The 23,598-nt window shown below is 41.6% G+C and overlaps 2 protein-coding genes and 1 non-coding gene across 4 annotated transcripts in view; 2 read left to right on the forward strand and 1 right to left on the reverse strand.

Moving 5' to 3' along the window:
* Positions 1-23,598, reverse strand: part of LOC134752791 (uncharacterized) — a 38,592-nt gene that overhangs the window by 10,373 nt on the left and 4,621 nt on the right. For both annotated transcript variants that reach the window (XM_063688503.1, XM_063688502.1), the window contains exons 4-13: positions 22,511-22,596; positions 20,925-21,022; positions 20,062-20,206; positions 7,778-7,877; positions 7,382-7,463; positions 6,581-6,674; positions 5,971-6,178; positions 5,349-5,446; positions 4,175-4,370; positions 652-991 (exon numbers count right to left, since the gene is read on the reverse strand). In XM_063688503.1, coding sequence (XP_063544573.1) covers positions 652-991; positions 4,175-4,370; positions 5,349-5,446; positions 5,971-6,178; positions 6,581-6,674; positions 7,382-7,463; positions 7,778-7,877; positions 20,062-20,206; positions 20,925-21,022; positions 22,511-22,596 — 1,447 coding nt within the window. The remainder of the gene's footprint in view (positions 1-651; positions 992-4,174; positions 4,371-5,348; positions 5,447-5,970; positions 6,179-6,580; positions 6,675-7,381; positions 7,464-7,777; positions 7,878-20,061; positions 20,207-20,924; positions 21,023-22,510; positions 22,597-23,598) is intronic.
* LOC134752843 (uncharacterized) lies at positions 8,673-16,487 on the forward strand. Its single transcript, XM_063688604.1, has 10 exons — positions 8,673-8,799; positions 9,279-9,428; positions 10,941-11,090; positions 11,651-11,801; positions 12,323-12,477; positions 13,190-13,397; positions 13,900-14,087; positions 14,680-14,749; positions 15,859-15,948; positions 16,423-16,487. Exons 1-10 carry the CDS (start codon positions 8,771-8,773, stop codon positions 16,441-16,443), a joined length of 1,212 nt encoding a protein of 403 aa, XP_063544674.1. The 5' UTR covers positions 8,673-8,770; the 3' UTR covers positions 16,444-16,487.
* Trnat-agu (transfer RNA threonine (anticodon AGU)) lies at positions 22,203-22,275 on the forward strand. The gene has a single exon. It is a non-coding gene; the product is annotated as a tRNA-Thr (tRNA).

A 23,598-nucleotide genomic window follows, 5' to 3' on the forward strand; every position in this document is an offset into this window, starting at 1 on the left:
AAGGATTATGTCGGCTTGCATTTGTATGTATGTATGTATAAACTCTTTATTGTACAAAAACACAGGACACAAATATGGCACAGAAATAGGCAGCACACAGAACACAGAATTTGTCACCATTTTTTTATTTTTTTATTTATTATTACTCGGAGATCCAACAGCTGTTTACATGTCTATAGGTTTTATAAATATGATACAAAAAGCCAATTACAGGTTCTCACCAGTTTAAAATGTTATTTATACACAGTCACGTGTTCTTTCAATTTCAATTTTGATACTTTATTTCCAAGAATATGGTACATACAATGTTGTTGGTGGTGGTGGTGGTGGTGGTGGTTGGTGTGTGTTGGTGAGTAAGGGTCGATCCCAATAGGGGTGTTGACTGTATTTAAAATAAATTCACACCATGCACGAAATAAAGCACCAGAACATTTAATAGAGAAACGTAGACAGCAGTTATTTTTAGACACAATTTCTATTTTATAAATCGCATAGAACTATAAAGAGTAGGTAACATAACCGTGACGTCATTTGCTAGTATTTCATATGAATTCCATAGTGGCAAATCGTTTTGACAGTTCGAAAAAGAAACTGATTTGACTAGTAGGTAGTCAAATACCCGATAGGAGAAAAAAAGTTTAATAAACTCACCTAGCGTTCTTTGACATGGATATGGCACCAAATGTCCCCTCAAAGTATTGAACCTCCCTTCGGGTAAATGCATCTCCTGCAACCTAGCCAACTCCTCCGGCGGATATATCTGCGCCAAATGCATATCCCTCATATCCGGATTCAGCACCATATCCGGATTCATCCTCATATCCGGATTTATAGGATTTATCCTAGCTTCTTGATTTCTAATGAGTTCCGGATTGATCCTAGCTATTTCCTGGTTTCTTATAAGTTCCTGATTGATTCTCGCCATATCCGGATTTATCCGGATCATATCCGGATTGATCCTTGCTATATCCGGATTCATTCTTACGAGCTCCTGTAAAATTAAAGATAGTTTTTTTACAACGCGCTTATGAACGTCGAATAAAGCTACGCCGGCTATACCCTACCTTTTTTTTTTTTTTTTTTTTATACCACGTCGGTGGCAATCAAGCATACGGCCCGCCTGATGGTAAGCAGTTACCGTAGCCTATGAACGCCTGCAACACCAGAGATATTGCACGCGCGTTGCCGACCCTTTAAAAACCTGTACACTCCTTTTTTGAAGAACCCCATACTGTAGCCCCTCGGGAAAACCTCGGCAGGGAGCTCATTCCACAGCCGAAGCGTACGCGGGAGGAAATTCCTCTTAAACCGCACAGTACGCGACCATTTAGGTGCTAGGGTGTGAGGATGAACACCCTGCCGATGGCGAGCGGTGCGGTGATAGAAAGCGGCCGTTGGCATCATGTCAAACAATTCTTCAGAGCACAGCCCATTGTACAAGCGGTAGAACACACACAAGGAGGCGAAGTCTCTCCTTAGACTTAAAGGTTCGATACCGCTTGTGAGTTTGGGATCGTCGACGATTCGTACAGCGCGCCTTTGGACTGAGTCGAAGGGTCCAAGCTGGCATCCAGGTGCTCCTGCCCAAAGGTGACAGCAGTACTCCATATGGGGTCTGACTTGCGATTTATATAGCAGCAGTCTTTGCCCCGGAGTAAAGTATCGCCGTGCTTTATTGAGCACACCGAGTTTTTTGGATGCCAGATCAGCCTTCCCTTCCAGGTGGCTACGGAATTGGACGTCACTGGAGATGTCGACACCGAGGATCCCAATACTCCCTGACATGGTAAGGGCTGTGCCTTCGAACTGTGGGACCACAGTAAATGGGGTTTTCTTAGCGGTAAACGCGCAAACTTGTGTCTTGGTGGGGTTGAATCGCACTAAATTGTCCCGGCCCCACACCGAAACTCTGGATAGAGTGCCCTCAATATCCGACACAAGCTTTTCACGACTCTCTAGCACCACGGAACGAGGGATGTTGGCACGGCCTGCGTAATAGGCATCCCCAGTACTGTCGTCTGCATAGCAATGAATGTCGTCGATAGACAACATGTCATTGATGTGCAGCAAAAACAGCGTTGGGGATAGCACAGAGCCTTGCGGAACGCCAGCGTTAATGTCCATGCTATTGGAGCAGCTTCCATCTACTACGGCTCGTATGCGTCTGCCAGACAAAAAGCTAGCGATCCATTTGCATAGTCCCTCCGGCAATCCATAAGATGGTAACTTCGACAGGAGACCCCGATGCCAGACCCGATCGAACGCCTTCGCTATATCTAGGCTAACTGCCAATGCCTCACCTTGACTCTCAATGGCCGAAGCCCAGCGGTGAGTGAGATACACTAGAAGATCACCAGTCGAGCGACCGTGGCGAAAACCATACTGACGGTCGCTGATCAGGTCGTGTTCTTCTAGGTATCTCAGGAGCTTTGCGTTGATTATACGCTCCATGACCTTAGAGAGAAGGGAGGTAATAGCGATAGGCCTGTAATTCGATGGGTCCGATCTGTCGCCCTTTTTAGGCACAGGGTGCACAAGGGCCGTCTTCCACGAAGATGGAACATGCCGTTTGTTGCTAGAGAGTGTGAAGAGACGCGCCAACACGGAACATAACTCAGGAGCACACTGCTTAAGCACAAGTGCTGGAATGCCGTCTGGCCCGCTCGACTTATGAACGTTTAGGGATAGCAACTCCCGCCGAATATCCCTCTGCGTGAATGAGATTTCGGGCATGGAGTATGCACACCGCGGGATGGTGGGCGGCACGGCGCTACCGTCGTCGTTCAAGGTCGAGTTCGAGGCAAAAAGAGTACCAAGAAGATCGGCTTTCTCTTTTGCACTGTGGGCCAGATCACCATCAGCTTTTCGCAGAGGTGGTAAAGACGACTGACAAAAATTTCCCTCGGCAGCTTTGGCGAGCGACCAGAACGCGCGACTCCCAGAGGGATAGCCCGCTAGCTTGTCGCCAATTCTGCCGACGAAATCGTATTTAGCCCTGGCAATGGCTTTTTTACTGGACCTCGAGGCAGCGTTTAAGTCGCGTTTCACATCAGAAACGTTCGGATCCTTATTAGCTACGGCCTTGGTCCAAGCCCTGTAAGCGGCTTGCTTGCGAACTGTAGCCTCTTTACAAGGCCGATTAAACCAAGGTCGTCGCTTTGCTCCCGCTGCTATTACCGTGTTGGGAATGAAACAATCCATTCCCAGCAGTATGGTCTCGGCAACATTGGCTGCGCAGGAGTCAGGATCTTCTGATGTGAAGCAGAGCTGCCTCCATGGGTACGAAGCGTAGAATTCACGCAGTCCGTCCCAATCTGCTGATTTATATTGCCACACGCGTCGCGAGCTAGTTGGCCGTGGTGGATCGGGCCGCGCGCAAGGCGCCTGTGTCCGGACGAGGCAGTGATCGGACGAACCGAGAGGTGCATTCACTGAGATGGAATATCCGTCCGGACGTGTAGTCAGCAGGAGGTCCAGTAAAGAGCTAGTATGATCCTCGATGTCTGGTATTCTCGTGGGAGAATGTACCAGTTGCGAGAATCCATAGGCCAGAGAAAATTCGTGAGCAGACCTCCCCGCGTGGTCGGTGGACCGGGAACCAAGCCACTCAACGTGGTGGGCATTAAAGTCCCCTAAAATCACCAGCTCTGCGGAAGGGTACTGCTCTAGAAGTTTGTCAGTCGTCGATTGCAGGTGCTCGAAGAGCCGGGTTGTCTCCGTGTTTCCGCTATGAGACCTGTACAGGCACGCGTAGACACGAGTGTGGCCGCTGTAGTCCACACGCACCCACAGAACTGACAGGTCCCTGTCTTCAAAGGCATGGAGGCGGCGACAGCAGACCTCCTGCCGGGCATACATGCATACACCAACGCGTCTCATGAACTTGTGTTCAAGTGTATAGCCGGGATATAGTAGGTATGCAGTGTCCGCCGGGCAGGATATCTGCGTCTCCGTTAGAAATAGGATGGTCGGCTGCGCAGATTCCAGGTGGTAATGGACTCTGACCTCTGACCAAGGAGATTTAAATCCCTCCTAAATTGTAGGAAGATATCCGAAATCCCAATATGGGACCGGCAAGAAACTCGGCTGGATCTTTTCAACGCATTACATCTTATAATTAACATGCATTAAATTCAAAAATACAATTTAAACTAATAAGAAGAAAAAAACATACAGTAGCTATCCTGGGGTCCTGGATCCTGGGGTCGTTAGGTCTCTCTCTTATGTCGGTCCGGATATCCGGGCTCTGTAGCATGTAGGAGTTGCGGCAGGTGTGGGGCATGGTGTGCTCGTGGGTTGAGTTGCGGTGGACGTCGATGTGGTGGTGGTGGAGGAGGGTGGCGGCGGCTGGGTCTTGATGGAGATGGTGTCTGGAAAAAAAAATTGGTTCACCACCTGTTACTTCACTCATTGCTCGTGAGGGTCGTGATTACTAAGACGCTTAGCACCACTTTCTTCCAGGCACTAGTAACTATCCTGCGTCATTTGCAGCCAAGCCTGCGCCTTGGGTCCTGCATATGCCTTTACTGCATCTATCCGCCGGGCAGGCACTCCTATCCTGCGTCATTTGCAGCCCAGCCTGCGCCTTGGGTCCTGCACATGCCTTTCTATCTATCCACCGGGTAAGCGCTTTTCTTCTACTTCTCCTCCCTTCTACGTGACCGATCATTATCAGTACGTCCAGACTATCTTCGCGTCTACGTGTCCGAAGAATCGAAGTATGCGCTGTGTGTAAATAGTGGTACTACTTTTCTCCAATCTAAAACGCCTTGCAGTTCTCTATTCATTGTTGTTCTGTTCCAGCCAGCTCAGTTTGTTAGATTAACATGTAGCTGCATGGACAGGGCTTATAACTACCTCAAAAATCTATTAAGCTGTACTTAATACTGGCCTCAAGGGCCTATTTTAGATTTAAGCTAGTTATTAATTTCGTTTACGTAGTACCACTGTATATATCTTGTATGTAAATAGCTGTACTCCATTAAGATTAGGTACTTAATACACAATATCTAGAGGGATATCGTTGTTCTATAAAGTGTAAACCTTTTTGGGCCTAGTTTATTAGACCATAAAACCCAGAAAATAAAAGAGGAAAGATGCTTGGACACCTGCTACGACACGACGAATTTATCAAAAACATTATTGAAGAGAGAGTTCAAGCAAGGAGACGGAGGGGGAGACCAAGGAGAACATACATAGATCAAGTAAAGGATAAACTCGTGTCGTATCAGGCTGTCAAGGAGAAGGCAGAGGACCGACACACATGGAAATCGCTCCACTGACTTAAATATATGACGATGATAATGAAAGCCCAAAAAATATCTAAAAACGCTTTTTTTTGTACTCACCGACTGCCGCTCCGCCCTTGAGGGCTGTACGGCGGCGGCGGGCCCCACACTCCAGTTTGGGCGTCGAAACTGCCGCTGGCTTCCCCAAATCCTTCCACCTGGAAACAACAAAGTTTCATTTAATATTTATTTTTATTAACCCAAGTACCTATTAGTCGTGTGTCGTGTGACAAATTTTCGTAATCTTTTTTAAAGCTCTAACTGAACTTCGCTTTCTGGATTACGTAATTTTGACTGCCATTCTTTCTGCTTTTCAGTAGTATATCCTTTGAAAGCCAGCTATGGAAGCCAACTTGGTTCCTCTGGAACATCTGGAAATTGCCCGGAAACCTTTCCTCGAAGCCTTGAGGGATGGTGGGGGTTTACCTGGAAGATCTGGAAGCCTAATTCCTTTGGAGTGTTTGTAAGACAGATGGAACTGATGGAAACCCGTTTTTGACCCTAAATGGGTGGTTGTTGGTATCTCATTCACCTGATATTGTCCCTGGTATCCTTGCTGCATCTGATCTGGATAGTTCTGAAAGGTCTCAGAGCATTGGAAGCCAGCGTGGTTCCTCTGAACGGTCTGGAAAATGGCCGGAAACCGTTCTTCGAAGCCTTGAGGGTTGGTTATCTTACTAACCTGATATTGTCCTTGATATGCCTGTTGTATCTGAGCTGGATAGTTCTGGAAGGTCCCAGAGCTTTGGAAGCCAGCTTGGTTCCTCTGGAAGGTCTGAAAGTTGGCCGGGAACCGCTCCTCGAATACTTGAGGGTTGGTGGGGGTTTCCGTCTCGCAGAAGCCGTAAGCACTGTCTCCGGATTGAGGTACGCCCATGCGGCAGCGAGAGCTGTTGGTGATACGATATTTATAATTTTTATGGATGAAAATAGTTATGAAATGGTAATTGTGTCTTACCAATCGAATCTTGAACTTGAACACGTGACTTGGTCGTTCGGCCAATTTGGTACAACATATAGTAACTATTCATATCTCATATCTTTGAGCAAGCAGCTTCTGATGATGGGGCTGGCCAATATCTTGCCCAGCGGATCAGCATTGCCATCCAGCGGGGCAATGCGGCCAGCCTTCTGGGCACCCTACCGAGCGACTACGACTTAGGCCAAATTGTTTTAATAAGTTTTTTTTCATTTTTAAGTGTTATTTTGAATACAATAGCAATAAACTGATTTCATTGGTTCGAAGATGGTCCGGTAACTTGCCTACTTCAAACGTTTTTTTATACACTTACTTTTGGCTGTTGCTCCTAGGCCACGGGAACCAACTCCACGCAGAAGTCTTCCTTACAGTACCAGGGTTTGGTGAGTACAGGTTTCCTATGCGACCTGAAACACCCATAACAATTTTAAGTTTTGAATAAAGAACATTCGATTACTTATTTTTAAACTGTGTAGCAAAACAATATTTTATTTCTGTTTTTCCTACTGGCCTTATCAAAAGTGCATTTATTCAAACACAAATGTGAATGCTGTTAGACTAGACTAGTGTCCTGTAAATAATGGACAACCTTCTAAATCAAAAAATATGGACACGAGAGTGACCATTGAGCAATTTAAAAAAAAAAATCTAAAATTTAACGCATGACTATGCTATTTACATTTTGTTAATAAAGATGTGGCTTATGTAATTATTAAAGTGAACTAAGGTGCTATTACTTTCGATTATCTCGAAAAACCACGAAACAAACTAAACCTAAGTAAATTTTCTGGACCAGCCTAAGTTGCCCTGTCGGTTATAAGGTTGTCCATTATTTACGGCACAACCGTAATAGCAATAGCTTGTTTATGCGTCCCCCTACGTGGTCTAAAAAACCAATCGGTCTCAAAGCCATCAGTATCATAATCTGTCCATCAGAGTTGGCTGAAACGTTAATGCAATTAACCATTAACCAGTACAAATTTAACCGTAAACTGTAACCGTCCGTTAATGGTTAATTGCAATTAACGTTCAGCCAACATTGCTTTCCATTGCCATTAATGGTAGGTACCTAATTCGTAATGCTTGATAATTTTAGAATGAAGAAGAAACTCACCAGGCGCCCAGAACCTGTGCTGCAGGCTGATGTCCCAGGCGGGTTGCGTGGGGTGGCACTGAGCGCAGCAGCTGCAACTTGGCTGCAACCAAAGACAAGAACTTTTTTAGTCTGTGTCACCGTAATACGAGTATACATCATAATATTTTGTTTTCACGAAGTTTTGTATACGTGTTGTTACACGTACGCACGTCTTGGTGTTCCAAATACTGAAAAAAAAATCTTTCTGAATGCTGTGTAGGGTCTATAATATGTGCTTGTTGTCTTCAGGTGGCCGGTACAGATAGATTTTTTAGCACGGCCTTAGGCTGTGGCTGTTGGCTGTAGGTGACCGGTACAGATAGATTTTTTTACACGTGGGTTTTAATGAACTGGCTATTCTTATCGTTCGGTTACCTGGACGGCTCTAGGCTGTGGCTGTTGACCTGTAGGTGGACGATACAAGGAACGGCAACGGAGCTCCAGCTGCTCCCAGTACATCTTCTTGCGTTCATGTCTGTGGACAATGCTTTACAGTTAAAAACAGACTTAATAAGGCCTGCGCAAACCGGAGGAGCGCAGCGCAAATCACATTCAATTTATCAATGTAATTTTTTTCCTATTTCAATTACATTAAGGTATAAATTCGAATGCTCTTCGGATCGAGGAGCAACTTAAGCTCTGGTATCATAGAAAGCGGTGCCGAACCTCAACATGTAAAATTTTTGGTTACTATTATTCTCATATTATGGAAATCGATATTTTTCATTTCCAAAATACATTTTTTCATAGTTTCCTGTGAAATTTCTAAGAACTTTTCCAACATATTGAAAACTTTTCTCAACTTGCAAATCTGTAGGCATGTAAACGTCATACTGACGGAAATGGCTTGACAGACATAAATAAGTATATATAAGTTACTCTATGATAAATAAGATCATGTCCAATTTATATACAACCTTTGCCATACTTGCTATCATTTCTAAATAAAATAACATTAATCGCAATGCCAACAAAAAACAAACTTAAATTTGCAGTTCGAGATCCGAACTAAACCACACCATTGCTCCAAAATCACAAGAAAAATCCACTTGACACTTTAAACACAGCCGCAAACTGAACTTTGTAGAACTATAGCAACCGTTGCTATAAACCGTCAACAACGCTTCTAACACAAAAGATTGTAACAGCCACGAACTTTTCAGACAAATATAAGTTCTATCTTCATGTAAATAAGGCTTGAATTCCAATAAAACGTAACAGTTAAATAGGGCGTTATAGAGACAGTCCTCATAAAGAAATTGTCAAAAAGACGCGAAAAAATCAGACAAGTGTAAATAGCTGCAGTGCAGTTTTGTATTGTGTTTTTGATTGTTTTATTTAGAATAATAACTTATTAGTATATTAATTATGGCTCGTATGAGCGTATGTTATTCCAGGTAAGTATTTAATTGTTAAATAAACATTATCAGTCACTATTTCAAATTCCACCCAATCTTCGAAATATTCTAATAAGTGTTTGACGGCCTCCTGGCCTAATATTATCCTAATATAGTCAAATATAGTCTATATTAGATCTAGAGTACAATTATATAGTCTAGAGTACAATTTGGGGCTCTTCAAGGCAAGAGTTAATAGGTATCTCATAGGTAAACGTGCTCCACCGTAGACCACATCATCACTTACCATCAGGTGGGATCGTGGTCAAACGCCTGCCTATTCATCATAAAAAAAATATATATATAAAGCGAGGTTCAGACTAGCAAGAATTTGCATGCAATTTACGTTACATTGCCGACAACTAAAGGTAAACTGCATTCAAAAGTTTGATCAGATACTGCAATGTAATGAAAATTGCATGCGTTCTTGCTAGTCTAAACCTCACTTTATATATGAGATTTCCGTTTTGCATTTTTAGTCGTTCCATAATAAGCCACCGGGGTCTGAACTACATGAACGACGCCGAGGAACTATCGGACGCTGAACTGATAAAAGCCGTGAACGATCTAAAACAACAGATCAAAATAACCAATTTGGAGAACGACATTCTTGAGAGGACTATCATGAGGTTAGTTTATATTTCCAGCCCTATTATTGTAAAACCAGAGGCTAAGATGAACGCCGAGAAACTGTTTGACGCCGAACTAATAAAAGCCGTAAACGAAACAACAGATTAAGAGCATTTATTTGGAAAACGACATTCTGGAGAGGACAATTATGAGGTTAGTTTATATTACCAGCCATAAAATCAGAGGCATAGCCAAGATGACGCTGGGGGACTGTCTGCCGCTGAACTTATAAAAGCCGTGAATGATCTAAAACAACAGATCAAAATAACCAATTTGGAGAACGACATTTCTTGAGAGGACTATTATGAGGTTAGTTTATATTATCAGCCGTGGCATTGTAAAACCAGAGGCCTACCCAAGATGACGCTGAGGGACTGTCTGATGCTGAACTGATATAAGCCGTGAACTATCTAAAGCAACAAATCAAAACAGTAATTTGGAGAACGACATTCAAGAAGCAAATCGAGACCACTAATTAGGTGAACGACATTCTTGAGAGGACTAGGTATTATGAGGTTAGTCTATATTTCCAGCCATATCATTATAAAAACAGAGGACAAATTGACAATTGTACGAGGTTGAGGAACTGTCAGACGTCGAAGTGATAAAAGCTTTTAACAAACTGAAACAACAAATCAACATCACTAATTTGGAGAACGACATTCTGGAAATGACTTTCATGGTGTGAGTTTAAATTTGGAAATAATGCTAAAAAGTGGAAAAAGAAATCCATGTAATGGAGCTCTCTCTCTCTCTCTCTCTCTCTCTCTTTAGCCTTTTTCTACCCTTTGGGTGTAGGCCTCCTTCATTTTGCGCCATTCGTCGCGGTTCTGTGCGACTTGGAGCCACTGTTTCCCCACAGTCTTCTTAATGTCGTCGTCCCAGCGCATCTGGGGTCTACTTTGAGGACGCTCTTCCCCCCATGGTCGCCACTCGAGTAGTCGTTTGCTCCACGAATCGGTCTTCCGTGCTATATAACCAGCCCATTCCCACTTCAAATTGGCTACGCGTTTTATAACATCATTGACTTTGCTCTGTTGTCTCAGCCATTCATTTGTTTTACGGTCTCTCAATGTGATCCCCACCAATGTAATGGAGCATTCCAGAAAAGTGTCTGTATGTAATATTTGGCATTGGCATGATAACGTTTGATTACTTAGCATCTATCTACGAGTATAACTTATCATTACCTATTTATTACTTTAAATTTGGGCGCAGACTTATTACTTTAAATTTGAGCACAGGTACTCCGTGGGCAAAAATGGTTAATCTCTAATTAACTTTCTTATCCAATAGGGCTGGCCACTCTCACAAATGTTAAATAACGGCACCAGCATAGGTTTCCCTCGCTCCAAATTTTGTTCTATGGGATTTAACTTAAAGGGCCATAAAATTTCAAAAAACGACACATGGATTTGACACTATTCGTAGGATTGACAAGTAAAACCTATGCTAGCTCATTAAAAACAATGTCCATTAATCTTTCACAGACATAAGTATTTGCTTTTCAGGTTAGAGCCATCCCTGATGAGCAACATCCAACAGGCCATCGACTATGCCAGCAAGCTGGCTAGCTCACCCTCCTTAGGGGGCAGCTTCATGAGGTCCCAGACCTCCAAGTTTGACTTCAGCCCGTCCAAGATCCTTTCCAGCCCTTCCAGGTAATCTAAACCCTTAAACCTGATGTCCACCTGTCTTCCGATATTTTGTAAAACTTCTAAGTTAATAACCCGGTTAATGACCCGGTGCATTTTATGAGAATGTGCCTTACGTAACACCATTCTTCTAATACTTCTGAAAATGCTTAGAAAGCGATAATGAGTCTGGTAATATTTCATGACCGGTAACAAATTGGCAGTATATTATCGAGCCTTACGAATTTCATTGAAGTAGCTGCCATACAAGGCAAAGGCGCTACATAAGCGACATTATCGTTGAATGCACCACCCAATTACTGCCAAACTGACTGATCAAATTCGCTAGAAGAATGCATCCTTCAAAAAAAACCTAGAGTTTATTTTTTTATTTCTCTAGCCATTCTCTTCGAAATTCCGAGCCACTTCCTAGCTCAGTTAATAGATAAAAAACAATATTTTTAAACAACACTTGCTGGCTGCTATGTAGTTATAAATTATAATATTGTGCTCACACCCCTTTAGCCAAACCTAAACTCTGACAATCTAGTCACCTCCTAATCTACAATCTCCATTACCTTCTCCAGGGCTTCAACCAGAAGAGTCGAATCATCAGCCAAAATAGGAGGGACGACAGTATTCGGAACAGGAACCAGGATCAACGTAATGGCTCGATCGGAGCTAATTAGCACTGAAATGGAGATATTGATGCAGAAGCTATCCAATGCTAGGAAAAAGGTTAGTCTTTCCATGGATTTCTATAAAAAAGTGGAATTATCAGCGAAGATAGGAGAAACCACAGTATTTGGGACTGGAATCAGCACTGAGATGGACATATTGATGCCAAAGCTTGCCAACGCGAGAAAGGTTAGAAATCCCACATTTCCAGTGTTGTAGACAAGAAGAGTGGATTCATCAGCAAAAATAAGAGGGATCACAGTATTGAGAAAAGCATGTTCATTAAGATGCAATACATTTTTTCAGATACATTACAATTACGTACCTACAGGTAGTTAAAAAAACTGCAGCGTTACATTTTTGTCAGAAATGTTTAAAAATTATATAAATCCTCCCTCCTGGGTTCCTGCCGGTGAGTAAGGTTGCCAGTGCTCAAGGGAGAGGAGTGTTAGGGTCGGCAACGCGCATGTAACTCCTCTGGAGTTGCAGGCGTACATAGGCTACGGAGACTGCTTAACATCAGGCGGGCAGTATGCTTGTTTGCCACCGACGTAGTATAAAAAAAAAATATTTTTTTTCAGGCTGCAAAACAACACGCAATGCTAAAAGCTCAGTTAGAAGAAATTGAACTGAGAGTAGTAGACATCGAGAAAGCGAGTGCAGCGTTCAACCAAGAAGTCATCGTGGACGGATGGGACAAGCTAGCACAGCGAATCCCCGCTGAGATCTGGATAAGGTACATTACATATGCTGTAAACGGACATTCCACAAAAACGTGACGTATAATGGCAGCCATCTTAATAACCTACAGCAGATTTCTGATTTTTTGATTCTATACTGTTCAATTTAAAGCTAAGCTATCAAACGTTATCATCATACATCATTTATGGGAGCATTACCAAACTGAATAATAAATAGGTAAGCTCCAAACGAGCTTAGAAATGTTCAAATAGTAGTAGTAGTAGTAGTAGTAAAACTCTTTATTGTACAAAAAGAAACATAAAACAAGAGAAAAATGCATCATTTGTACAAAGGCGAACTTATCCCTTTCAGGGATCTCTTCCAGTATAATAGTTTCTTTTTTACAGTTTTTACCTATGTTTTGGCTAGTGTAAAACATTTCTGCCCCCAAAAATCTGGGGTATGGTTATCATGCCAAACATCGGCTTCTTAGCTTTAGAAAAGTATTAAAAAAATTTGTGTCACGTATCCGAGACTTTTCTGGAATGCCCCTTTACAGGCACTGGTTTCATTGCACCTAAATATCATAATGGCAGTGTCTTTATTTGTCCTAAATTTCACAACTAGAGTCCCAAAATGCCTAAATGTCAAATTGCTTCCTTCTTAAATTGGCCGAATGTCATAATGACTAATACACAAAAGTTAAAAAGTATGTTTCATTGTTTTGATCTGCAAACAGCAGCCTAACATAACCAATACCTTTCTAGGTACATGACAGAGTGGATGAAGATATGCGACAGCCAGATCGGCAAGCTTCGCCTCCGAACCAGCACCTTCAACACACAGTACGCCAAGTTCAAAGGGCAGATCAAAGTCAAAGCTGAACTGAACGATATGCTACGGCCGGTGGATTTTGATAAGATTAAAATTGAAAATCAGGAAGCATTAGCGACTATAGAGCAGAAAACTAAACAGGTGAGAGTTTTTATTGAACTTGCAATGTATGTTCAGGTCAGGTCCCATTATTCGATTGAGCTGGAACTTCGCCCACTGCTGAGCATAGGCCTCTCTTCGAGTACGCCACTTATCCCGGTCCTGAGCCAATCTCATCCAGAAGTGACCCACAATCTTCTGAATGTCGTCCACCCAACGAACCGACGGATGCCAGGCACTCCTTTCGTCTGAAAGCGGCCTAATCCGTTAACATTTTGGCCCACCTGCCATCACTCTGCCTGGCAACATGTCCCGCCCAGCTCCATTTTAGTTTGGTAATTACGTATCCGATGTGACGGATCTGAACAAATCAATATAATTGTGTTAAGGTTTGTTGGAATTGTCTCGATGAGTATTAGTTACCCGTTGAAAGAAAAGTTCAAACAGCGATAAAAGCTTGTGTCAAAATGAAATTTTTGACAAGATAAACTTATTCTTTTTAGAAAGATTTCAGAGGATTTCTACATTTGTCTTATTTTAACAGCTAGAGGAATTGAAAAAGATGACAGGAGACGCGAATCTCAACCTGACGGTGCACAAAAAGGCGATGTGGGAGCAAAACTCGTATTTGGCCAAGATAATAGACACTATCAAAACGAAAGAGCGGCAGACGATAGCTATTGATAAAGAGAGAGGGGTTATACAAGTGGAGGCTGATGCTTTGGCTTCCAGGTACCTATGACAGCTAGTTTTCCATAAACGATAACTTACTCCATGATACACAACAAGCAACTACATAACTTTCATAACTCCAATACATAACTATATTAGTATAGTGATATAATCAAGCTTTTCAATCTCGTACCTCAACTTAAGCAACTCAGCAAGCTTCGTTGCTTAAACACGGTACTCGACTGAAAAGCTCTCTATTATATCACGATTGTATAAAATACTATTGTGGCCATTTTTAAACTATCAAAGTAACCCCAAATTTTCCTAAAGCTACCCCGTTTTACCGTATCAAAATGTCTAGTCTAATTTCCAACTCTTATTAATGAACACCGATAACGGGGTTTCGATATAGGGAGTATTACTGCAATGTTCTGCCACCAGAGTGCAGCACTAGCACAAACCGTAAACCATAGAGCAACTCACAAAGACTATGTTGTAAACAGTTTTTTGACAAGTTTTCACAGATTCTTACGAATAAATAGTTATGATATTGATGCATCAAGACGGTTTGTTTACTGTTTGTGCTAGTAGCGCTCCCTACGCAGAGTTTTGCGTAGATAATATTCCCTATTGATAATTGTTTTGTCAACAGATTGACGGAGGTGAAAAAAGTTCGAAACGCGTATGAAGTTCCCGATATTATGGAATATGTGGCCGTGAAGGTATGAGAAATATTTTATGAGAGTAGCTGAGATTATACCATTTATGTATAATAATGAGTAGGGTAGGGTCTGCCATCTAGTGGCTTAAATTTATAAATGGAAACTTGACATAATGCTTCGCGCCAATGAATATGGGGCTACTGTGCTGCCGTCTACAGCACGCTCCCTATACCAAAAAAATACATGTGATGCATCATGCTCTTAAATTATGATGATGATATGATGCAGGGGATGGAGCCACCCGGTAAGCAAATAAATGCCTGTGTTGGGAGGCAACGGTCTTCCCTAGGTTTATATTATAAGGTATACAAATATACAAGTAACTTAAGTATTACCAAAGATAGATATAACTCCGTAATAGATGGATACAGTCTAAGGAAAAAACGTGCCTCTAAAATCAAGAAAATTTGATTCTCGTTCAGAGGGCGCTACTAGCTTTGGCCTACTGAACATGCACATGGCGTTGACGGTTTCGTTTGTTATTTAACAATTTTAACGCATATCAGTGAAAGAACATGGGTCAAAATCATAAAAATAATTAATGCAAATAAAAAAAAATCATTTATCCATATTTAAATACATTTTATCGTATTTTTATAAATATTTATTTATAGTTTTAAAGTGTGTCGACAGATGGTAGTGAATTTACTGGGGTTACAAAATTTACTTTATTTACTATTTATGAAGATATAGGATATATGATAAGATATAGGATATAATATTGTTTTTCTTTATGTTATTCCCGAACTCCCCATCGGCACACAAACCTCCATAAGGTTTTGCCTACGATGGGTCTTGTAATGATCTAAAAAACTGTAATTTGCTTCCTTATTCAATAAATTAAAAAAAAAATACTATGACAGTACCGCTCTAGTATAAGTTACTCTATGGTACTACATAGAACATGCTTAGAAAATTAGACATATTATTTACAATTTTTAACACGGTGTGTGTGTGTGTGTGTGTGTTTGCCAACAAACTGCATAAGCAGTTTGGCGAGTAACTTTAAAATTGATCATCTATATGTGCCTTTGAAAAATAAATGAAAAAAAAACACAGTCACAGTGTTTGTGACACTGTACGTCAGTAATAAAGATTTAATTATCCAGGCGGCGCTGGGAGACCTGCAAAAGGGGGCCAAGCTGCTGGAGAACCGGCTGCGGGTCCAGCACATCGCGCTCACTTCGCTCCAGAGCAAACTACGGATCATGAAAGCTTAGTGTACATTGCAATATTTTGTACTTATATTAAAATCGTTTCCCTTTACTCCTTACCCTTAACTACGCATTACGCGTTAGCCCTTTCCCACGCCTATCGTGTGCGGCGCTTCATCGCGCTCACCTCGCTCCAGAGCAAACTACGGATCATGAAAGCTTAGTGTACATTGCAATATTTTGTACTTATATTAAAATCGTTTCCCTTTACTCCTTACCCTTTACTACGCATTACGCGTTAGCCCTTTCCCACGCCTATCGTGTGCGGCGCTTCATCACGCTCACCTCGCTCCAGAGCAAACTACGGATCATGAAAGCTTAGTGTTCATTGCAATATTTTGTACTTATATTAAAATCGTTTAAACCTACCCTTTACTACGCATTACGCGTTAGCCCTTTGAACGCCTGTTGTGTGCGGCGCGTCATCGCGCTCACCTCGCTCTAGAGCAAACTACGGACCTACGGATCATGAAGGCTTAGTATTCATTTGAAGATTTGTATATTAAAATCGATTAAACCCTTTACTTCTTACCAAATAGGATATAATAGGATAGAGCGATACTGTCATAGTAAATTTTGTAGCCACAGTAAATTCACTGCCATCTATCGACACACGATTAAAACTAAAAATGAAGATGTATAAAAATACCATAAAATGTAATTGTATATGGATAAATGATTTTTTTATTTGCATTAATTATTTTTATATGATTTTGACCCATGTTCTTTCACTGATATGCGTTAAAATTGTTAATAACAAACGAAACCGTCAACGTAATCTATTCGAGAGTAGGCCTAAGGTAGTGGCGCCATCTGATCGAGAATCAAATTTTCTTGATTTTCGAGGCACGTTTTTTCCTTAAACTGTATTCATCTATTACGGAGTTATATCTATCTTTGCTTCTTACCCTTTACTACGCATTACGCGTTAGCCCTATGAACGCCACGCCTATCGTTTGCGACGCGTCATCGCGCTCACTTCGCTGTAAAGCAAACTACGGATCATGAAGCCTTAAGTGTTCATTTTTAATTTGTAAATTAAACACGTATAGTCTCTTGTCTATGTATGATAAGAATGCAGAATCTTCTTTATCTGTCTCTCAGTAGACAGGGAAACCAATTCGTCAAAATAATAAGTCGGTTTTGAACAATGTATGCGCGAAAGCTCGATCTTCCACATAAAGTAAAATTTCGCACATTATTGTGTAAGTACTGTAGTATGTGGCCAGTATAAGACTTACCGTAATAACTGGTAAGCTAGCATGGAGCTTAACAGACCGAAGACACCGCGGAGACATATCAGCAACGCGCCGCGCACGACCTAGCAACTTGACACGCCTTCGAACACGCATTGTAATTTCAAATAAGTCGCTTGCTTTAAGCGCGACTCACTCATTTTTGTAACGTTTACACCTAGGTATTGTAAACGAGGGCAACACTGAAATTTTGAAGAATCTCCTTTATCTGTCTCTCAGTAGAATTCCCATCAATTCGTCATGTAGAAAAAGTCGATAAAATTAAACAGTGTCATGCGAAAGACTCGATCTTCGATATAAATTAGAATTTCGCACAGCTTTGTTTATGTCAGTATACACTTACCGTAATAACTGATAAGCGAGCATGGAGCTGAACACGAGCACCGCACACACGGACAGACTGAAGACGCCGCGGAGACATATTAGCAACGCCCCTCAAATATTGTATCATTTTATTGCAAGATCTCTTAGCGACCCAGAAATCTTAATATTTTTTGTTAAGCGAGCGAAGCGTCTTCGTTTCATCTTGGGCAAAAACGCTTTTGTATGTATGTCTGCCCAGCTGTTGGGCTATTCTATACAGGTAGCTTTTTTCATCCGATTCTCGTTAAATTTTGTACGCAAGGTCGATAATTTATGGATTATTATTTACAACGACGGGACTTAATCGCGTAAAATTGTTTTAAATTTACCTCCGACGTTTCGAGGACGGCGTTGTCCCCGTGGTCTCGGAGAAGACTGGCTAAAGTTGACATCAACATCTTCTAGGCGCGCGAGTTTTTCGAACTACCCGCACTTGGTCTTGTTTATTAACTTGAACGTTTTGCGCACTAGGGATGCTACCGGGTCGACACACAACACTCACAATATTCGATTTTTCAACTTTTGATATTTGGTTTCGCTTACACTTACTAATGACTGGGTTCCATGTGGATGAGATCTTAAAACCTTCGTCTCGATTGAAATTTCTATGTTTCTTGATTTCAATGGCTTCACGGATTTTTCTACTATAAAACCCACGATCTGTAGAAAGTATTCTAGGGTTGTGAAGCTCAATCCAGTGGTTTGGCCCTGACTCTAGTAAATGCTCAGCAACGGCAGACTTGTTCACCTGACGGTTCTGTCCAGGTGCGATATGTTCCTTAACTCGCTCCGCAATGGTACGTTTCGTTTCCCCGATGTAGGAACTACCACAACTGCAATCGATCTTTCTGTGTTATGAAAGGTGGAAAGCAGGAAGTGGAGCAACTACTCCAATATTTGAATTCAATTCATCGTAAGATAAAATTCACGTATGAATTGGAATCACAGCGCAGTTTGCCTTTTCTGGATGTCAAAGTGATTGGTCGAGTGGACGGAACCCTGACGCATACTGTATACAGGAAGCCAACTCACACGGATAGGTATTTGAGCGCTTTTTCTCACCACCATCCCCGACACTTACAATCAGTTGTCAGCTCGCTGGTGAACAGAGCACAAGATCTGTGTGACCCTGAATATTTAAAGAGCGAGATGTCGCATATTCAGGAGGTACTTAGGTGGAACGGGTATAAGGTGAGAAAGTGGCAACCCAGACGAAAAGCAAGAGTGAAGCGTCCTGATGTCTCCAGGCAACCGGCATTTTTACCTTATGTGAAAGGAGTAACGGATAAGGTTGGCACAGTACTTGAGAGGTACTCTATAAGGACGGTATACACTCCTTTATCCAAAATTGCAGGAAACCTGAGGTCACCGAAGGACGTTATCCCGTTCCAGTCACCTGGCGTTTATAAGATCGATTGCAGTTGTGGTAGTTCCTACATCGGGGAAACGAAACGTACCATTGCGGAGCGAGTTAAGGAACATATCGCAGCTGTCAAGAACCGTCAGGTGAACAAGTCTGCCGTTGCTGAGCATTTACTAGAGTCAGGGCCAAACCACTGGATTGAGCTTCACAACCCTAGAATACTTTCTACAGATCGTGGGTTTTATAGTAGAAAAATCCGTGAAGCCATTGAAATTAAGAAACATAGAAATTTCAATCGAGACGAAGGTTTTAAGATCTCATCCACATGGAACCCAGTCATTAGTAAGTGTAAGCGAAACCAAATATCGAAAGTTGAAAAATCGAATATTGTGAGTGTTGTGTGTCGACCCGGTAGCATCCCTAGTGCGCAAAACGTTCAAGTTAATAAACAAGACCAAGTGCGGGTAGTTCGAAAAACTCGCGCGCCTAGAAGATGTTGATGTCAACTTTAGCCAGTCTTCTCCGAGACCACGGGGACAACGCCGTCCTCGAAACGTCGGAGGTAAATTTAAAACAATTTTACGCGATTAAGTCCCGTCGTAGTAAATAATAATGAGTAAGAATCGTGAAAGTTTAAATCAGTGTAATTTATGGATTTTTATAGTTGATACAATTTTTTTTTTTCAAAATGATATCCTTGCATTAGTAAAAAAAACAGCGTAATAACTGATAAGCTAGCATGGAGCTGAACATGCACACGAGCACCGCACTCACGGACAGATCGAAGACACCGCGGAGACATATCAGCAACGCGCTGAGCACGACCTCGCAACTCGACACGCCTTCGAACACGCATTGGAATTTCAAGTCGCTTGCTTTAAGCGCGACCCACTATTTTTTTTAACTTTACACCTTGGTATTATAAACGAGGGCAACACTGAAATTTTGCAGAATCTCCTTTATCTGTCTCTCAGTAGAATTCCAACCAATTCGTCAATACAAAAGTCGATAAATTTAAACAGTGTCATGCGAAAGACTCGACCTTCGATATAAATTAGAATTTCGCACAGTTTTGTTTGTGTCAGTACTGTAGTATGTGGCTAGTATAAGACTTACCGTAATAACTGGTAAGCGAGCATGGAGCTGAACATGCACACGAGCACCGCACACACGGACAGACCGAAGACACCGCGGAGACATATCAGCAACGCGCCGCGCACGACCTCGCAACTCGACACGCCTTCGAACACGCAACGCAGTTCTGAAAAAATACCAAATTATATAATAAATGTTAGATTTAAACAAAAACAAATTAACCTATATTTAAATCGATAATAAAAAGATAATAATAGAGTCAATTCATAATAAATACAAAACGTTGAAGATTTAATAACAAGAAAGAATTATTATAAATTAGTTTGATAATAGGTAAGTAAATAAAAATTAATACATAACTAGTTAGTCAAGTTTTAGATTGTTTTGGCAAATTGTCATCAAAATACTCCGTAATGATATATTTACTATAAGAGTCCCCGGCTAGCTCGGCCGAATTGCACATTTTCATACAAACGTAGTTCCGCTCTGATTTTAAAACTACGTGTTGGATTGTAATGAAACTTTGCACATACAATGACATGAGTTATTACACTCTACATACTAATTACAGACATATTTATACCTTATCCTATTGTAAGTACAAAGTTTCAGAGCAATCTAGCTAGTCGTTTAAAACTGAGAGCGGAACTACGTTTGTATGGAGAACAGAGGTTGCCGGGGACCCTTAAGACGGCTTAGTCGAATGAACGCTAGACATGTTTCGATCCGTTTTGGAGGATCTTCTACTAGGAGCGCCGACTGCACTGCCTGTCTTGATCGAGCGTGCGACATGCACTGCGGGTTAGGGCGGGCGCACGTGACTACGCCCGCCCTAACGACGAACGAGATCCAACTATAACCCGTTTGAAATAAAAAATTAATACCATCTTCCTTGCCGACGTGAACGGTGTCTGGGCGTGTAGAGAAGCAGGTACACGCCCTTGCCTTCTTAGTGTATTCGCAGTGTTGCAGCTTTTGTAGCCTGGAAATAAAAGAATGTACAATTTAAGGCCCGTCCAGACGGGACAATTTTCGCCCAATCTGATTGAATTGTCTGATCAAATCAGGTGTGGATGCAAAATTGAAATTGGTTAGCCGATCCTACTTGATTCGATTGTAAGGTTATGACCGACCAAATGGGGACGCGAGAATGCCAAATTTCGACGTTAGTATGCGCATTTCGGGACACTTTTTTAATTACTTCCTTTCGTACAATAAATTATTTGTATTTGTAAGTATTTGAAAACAACTGAAAATTTGCATCTCATCTCATCATCAGTTTTTTCAAGAAAACGAGAGACTACGAGCTGGTGTTGTTCAAATAACTATGGCGTTACCTCCGGTACTGTCAGAAATCAGAAATCATCGCATTTATTCGTGACAAACTATAACATACAAAAGTAGTGTCGACGTCGTGTCACAAGATTCTAACAGATGGCGTTAGGAAGGCTAGAACGCAATTAGGTAGAAACCTACGTCGCGCTTACGGAGTTCCAAATGTCAGTCGCTATTATATAAACTTCCGAACAACTCTCAGTGGCCCTCTCTCTATCTACCACATCTCTCTCTCTCTTGTCGTTTCCTCATGACGTGGTCATCACCATCTGATCTACATCTGGAGTGTATGATTTGCTTCGATCGGCTTCTGTCCATCGCATCCTTCACTATAGATCAAAACTTACAGTCTGGCAAAAAAGAGTAGAAATTAAAAAGTGGCAACACTGTAGTGTCGTCCCTTTCAAATCAATCTAAGAAAAACGGGACGACACTAAGGTGTTGCTACTTTTTAATTTCTACTCTTTTTTGCCACTGTAGAGGAAGATGAGTTCTTTAGCTGGTCTGTCCACCAGTGACCAGGTGGTGGGAGACCGGCCTCTGGCACGTTTGCCATCCGTGTTCCCGACCACTATTAACTTTTCCAGTCTCTCCTCTCCCCTTCGCACTATGTGGCCGAAATATCCCAGTATTCTACAACATAACTATTCTAAATCACCCCTTTTCAGAAGCTATGCCCTTAACACTTGATAGTAACTAACTTAAACAAATTAAAAGTGGAAAAATTCACTGTCTTGGGTGGGTTTAAGAATAACACTCTTACGGTAGATGTCGCTAGCCTCCCTAGTGGCTCATATATGGTGGGAATATTCGCTTCGTTGGGTACGGTCTTGGTGGCTCAGATGGTAGAGCACTGTACTAGTGATCCAGTGGTCGTGAGTTCAAGTCCCACCCAAGACAGTGAATTTTTCCACTTTTAATTTATTTCTAAGCTTAATAGCATCATTCGCAGACGTTTCTTTCGAAAAATTAATTAGGGCATTTTCTATGAAAAGGGACCTTATTGCCGATGGCGCTTACGCCGCACAGCGTCGCGCGGCATCGTATTTTATATCAGAGCATCGTTTATAATGGCGTAAGCGCCATCGACAATAAGGTCCCTTTTTATAGAAAATACCACAATTTAGTAACTTACTTGTTCATATGTATGTATGTTGTCGTGATGGTGACCAGAACACAAGTCAGGGCGCAGGCCAGGCAGCAAGCACCAACTACTTTGATCTGAAAACGGAAATCATACCTTCAAATATACGTGGTTTTCCATCAGAGAAGGGTCCTATGATTCATATGCTTTAAGGAACCTTTCCGTCAGAGAAGGGTTTATAAACATGGAGCATAAGGACCCTTCTCTGATGGAAAGCCACTACAGTAAAACTGCTTATACAAGCTACGTGAAACTTTAGAAATTAAATTGAATGGAACTAAATGCGAAACATAGTGGCAACACCAGTTCTTGACTTCTCAAAACAATCGCATGATTTCTATTGAAAAATTATTTTTGTGTTAAACCATAGTTATTTGTGGCTTTCCATCAGAGAAGGGTATGCTCATAGAGTAACTTATACTAGAGCGGTACTGTCATAGTAAATTTTGTAACCCCAGTAAATTCACTGCCATCTGTCGACACACTTTAAAACTAAAAATGAAGATAATATTGTCTTCGGTTACCGCGATAGTTACTCATGAAAAAACTATGAATACGGATTATATCGCGTATATTGAATTTATAATACATCCCGACGTTTCGAACCCTTTACAGCGTTCGTGGTCAACGGGTGACAAGTCACCCGTCCCGTCGGGTCCCGTTTCATAGTTTTATTTAAAAATGAAGATTTATAAAAATACGACAAAATGTATTTAAATATGGATAAATGTTATTTTTTATTTGCATTAATTATTTTTATGATTTTGACCCATGTTCTTTTACTGATATGCGTTTAAATTGTTAAATAACAAACGAAACCGTCAACGCCATCTATACGACAGTAAGCCAAAGCTAGTAGCGCCCTCTGAACGAGAATCAAATTTTCTTGATTTTCGAGGCACGTTTTTTCCTTAGACTGATAGACTGTATCCATCTATTACGGAGTTATATCTATCTTTGGTATGCTTTATATGGAAAGTTCCTTAACACATTCAGTGCCAGCCCGAGCTACGCGCTACGAGCGTAGCCGATAACACGGGACAAACCGTAGCTAGCGAAAAGCGCCTACGCACAGAGAA

Source organism: Cydia strobilella, chromosome 25 (assembly GCF_947568885.1).
Source record: "Cydia strobilella chromosome 25, ilCydStro3.1, whole genome shotgun sequence".
NCBI lineage: Eukaryota > Metazoa > Arthropoda > Insecta > Lepidoptera > Tortricidae > Cydia > Cydia strobilella.

Bases quoted from the DNA above. Each gene is read 5' to 3' on its own strand.
- LOC134752843 (XM_063688604.1), top strand. From the start codon at position 8,771: ATGGCTCGTATGAGCGTATGTTATTCCAG. The intron at 12,478-13,189 runs GTACATTACATA...ATACCTTTCTAG, and splicing joins CCCGCTGAGATCTGGATAAG to GTACATGACAGAGTGGATGA. The intron at 14,750-15,858 runs GTATGAGAAATA...TTAATTATCCAG, and splicing joins TGGAATATGTGGCCGTGAAG to GCGGCGCTGGGAGACCTGCA.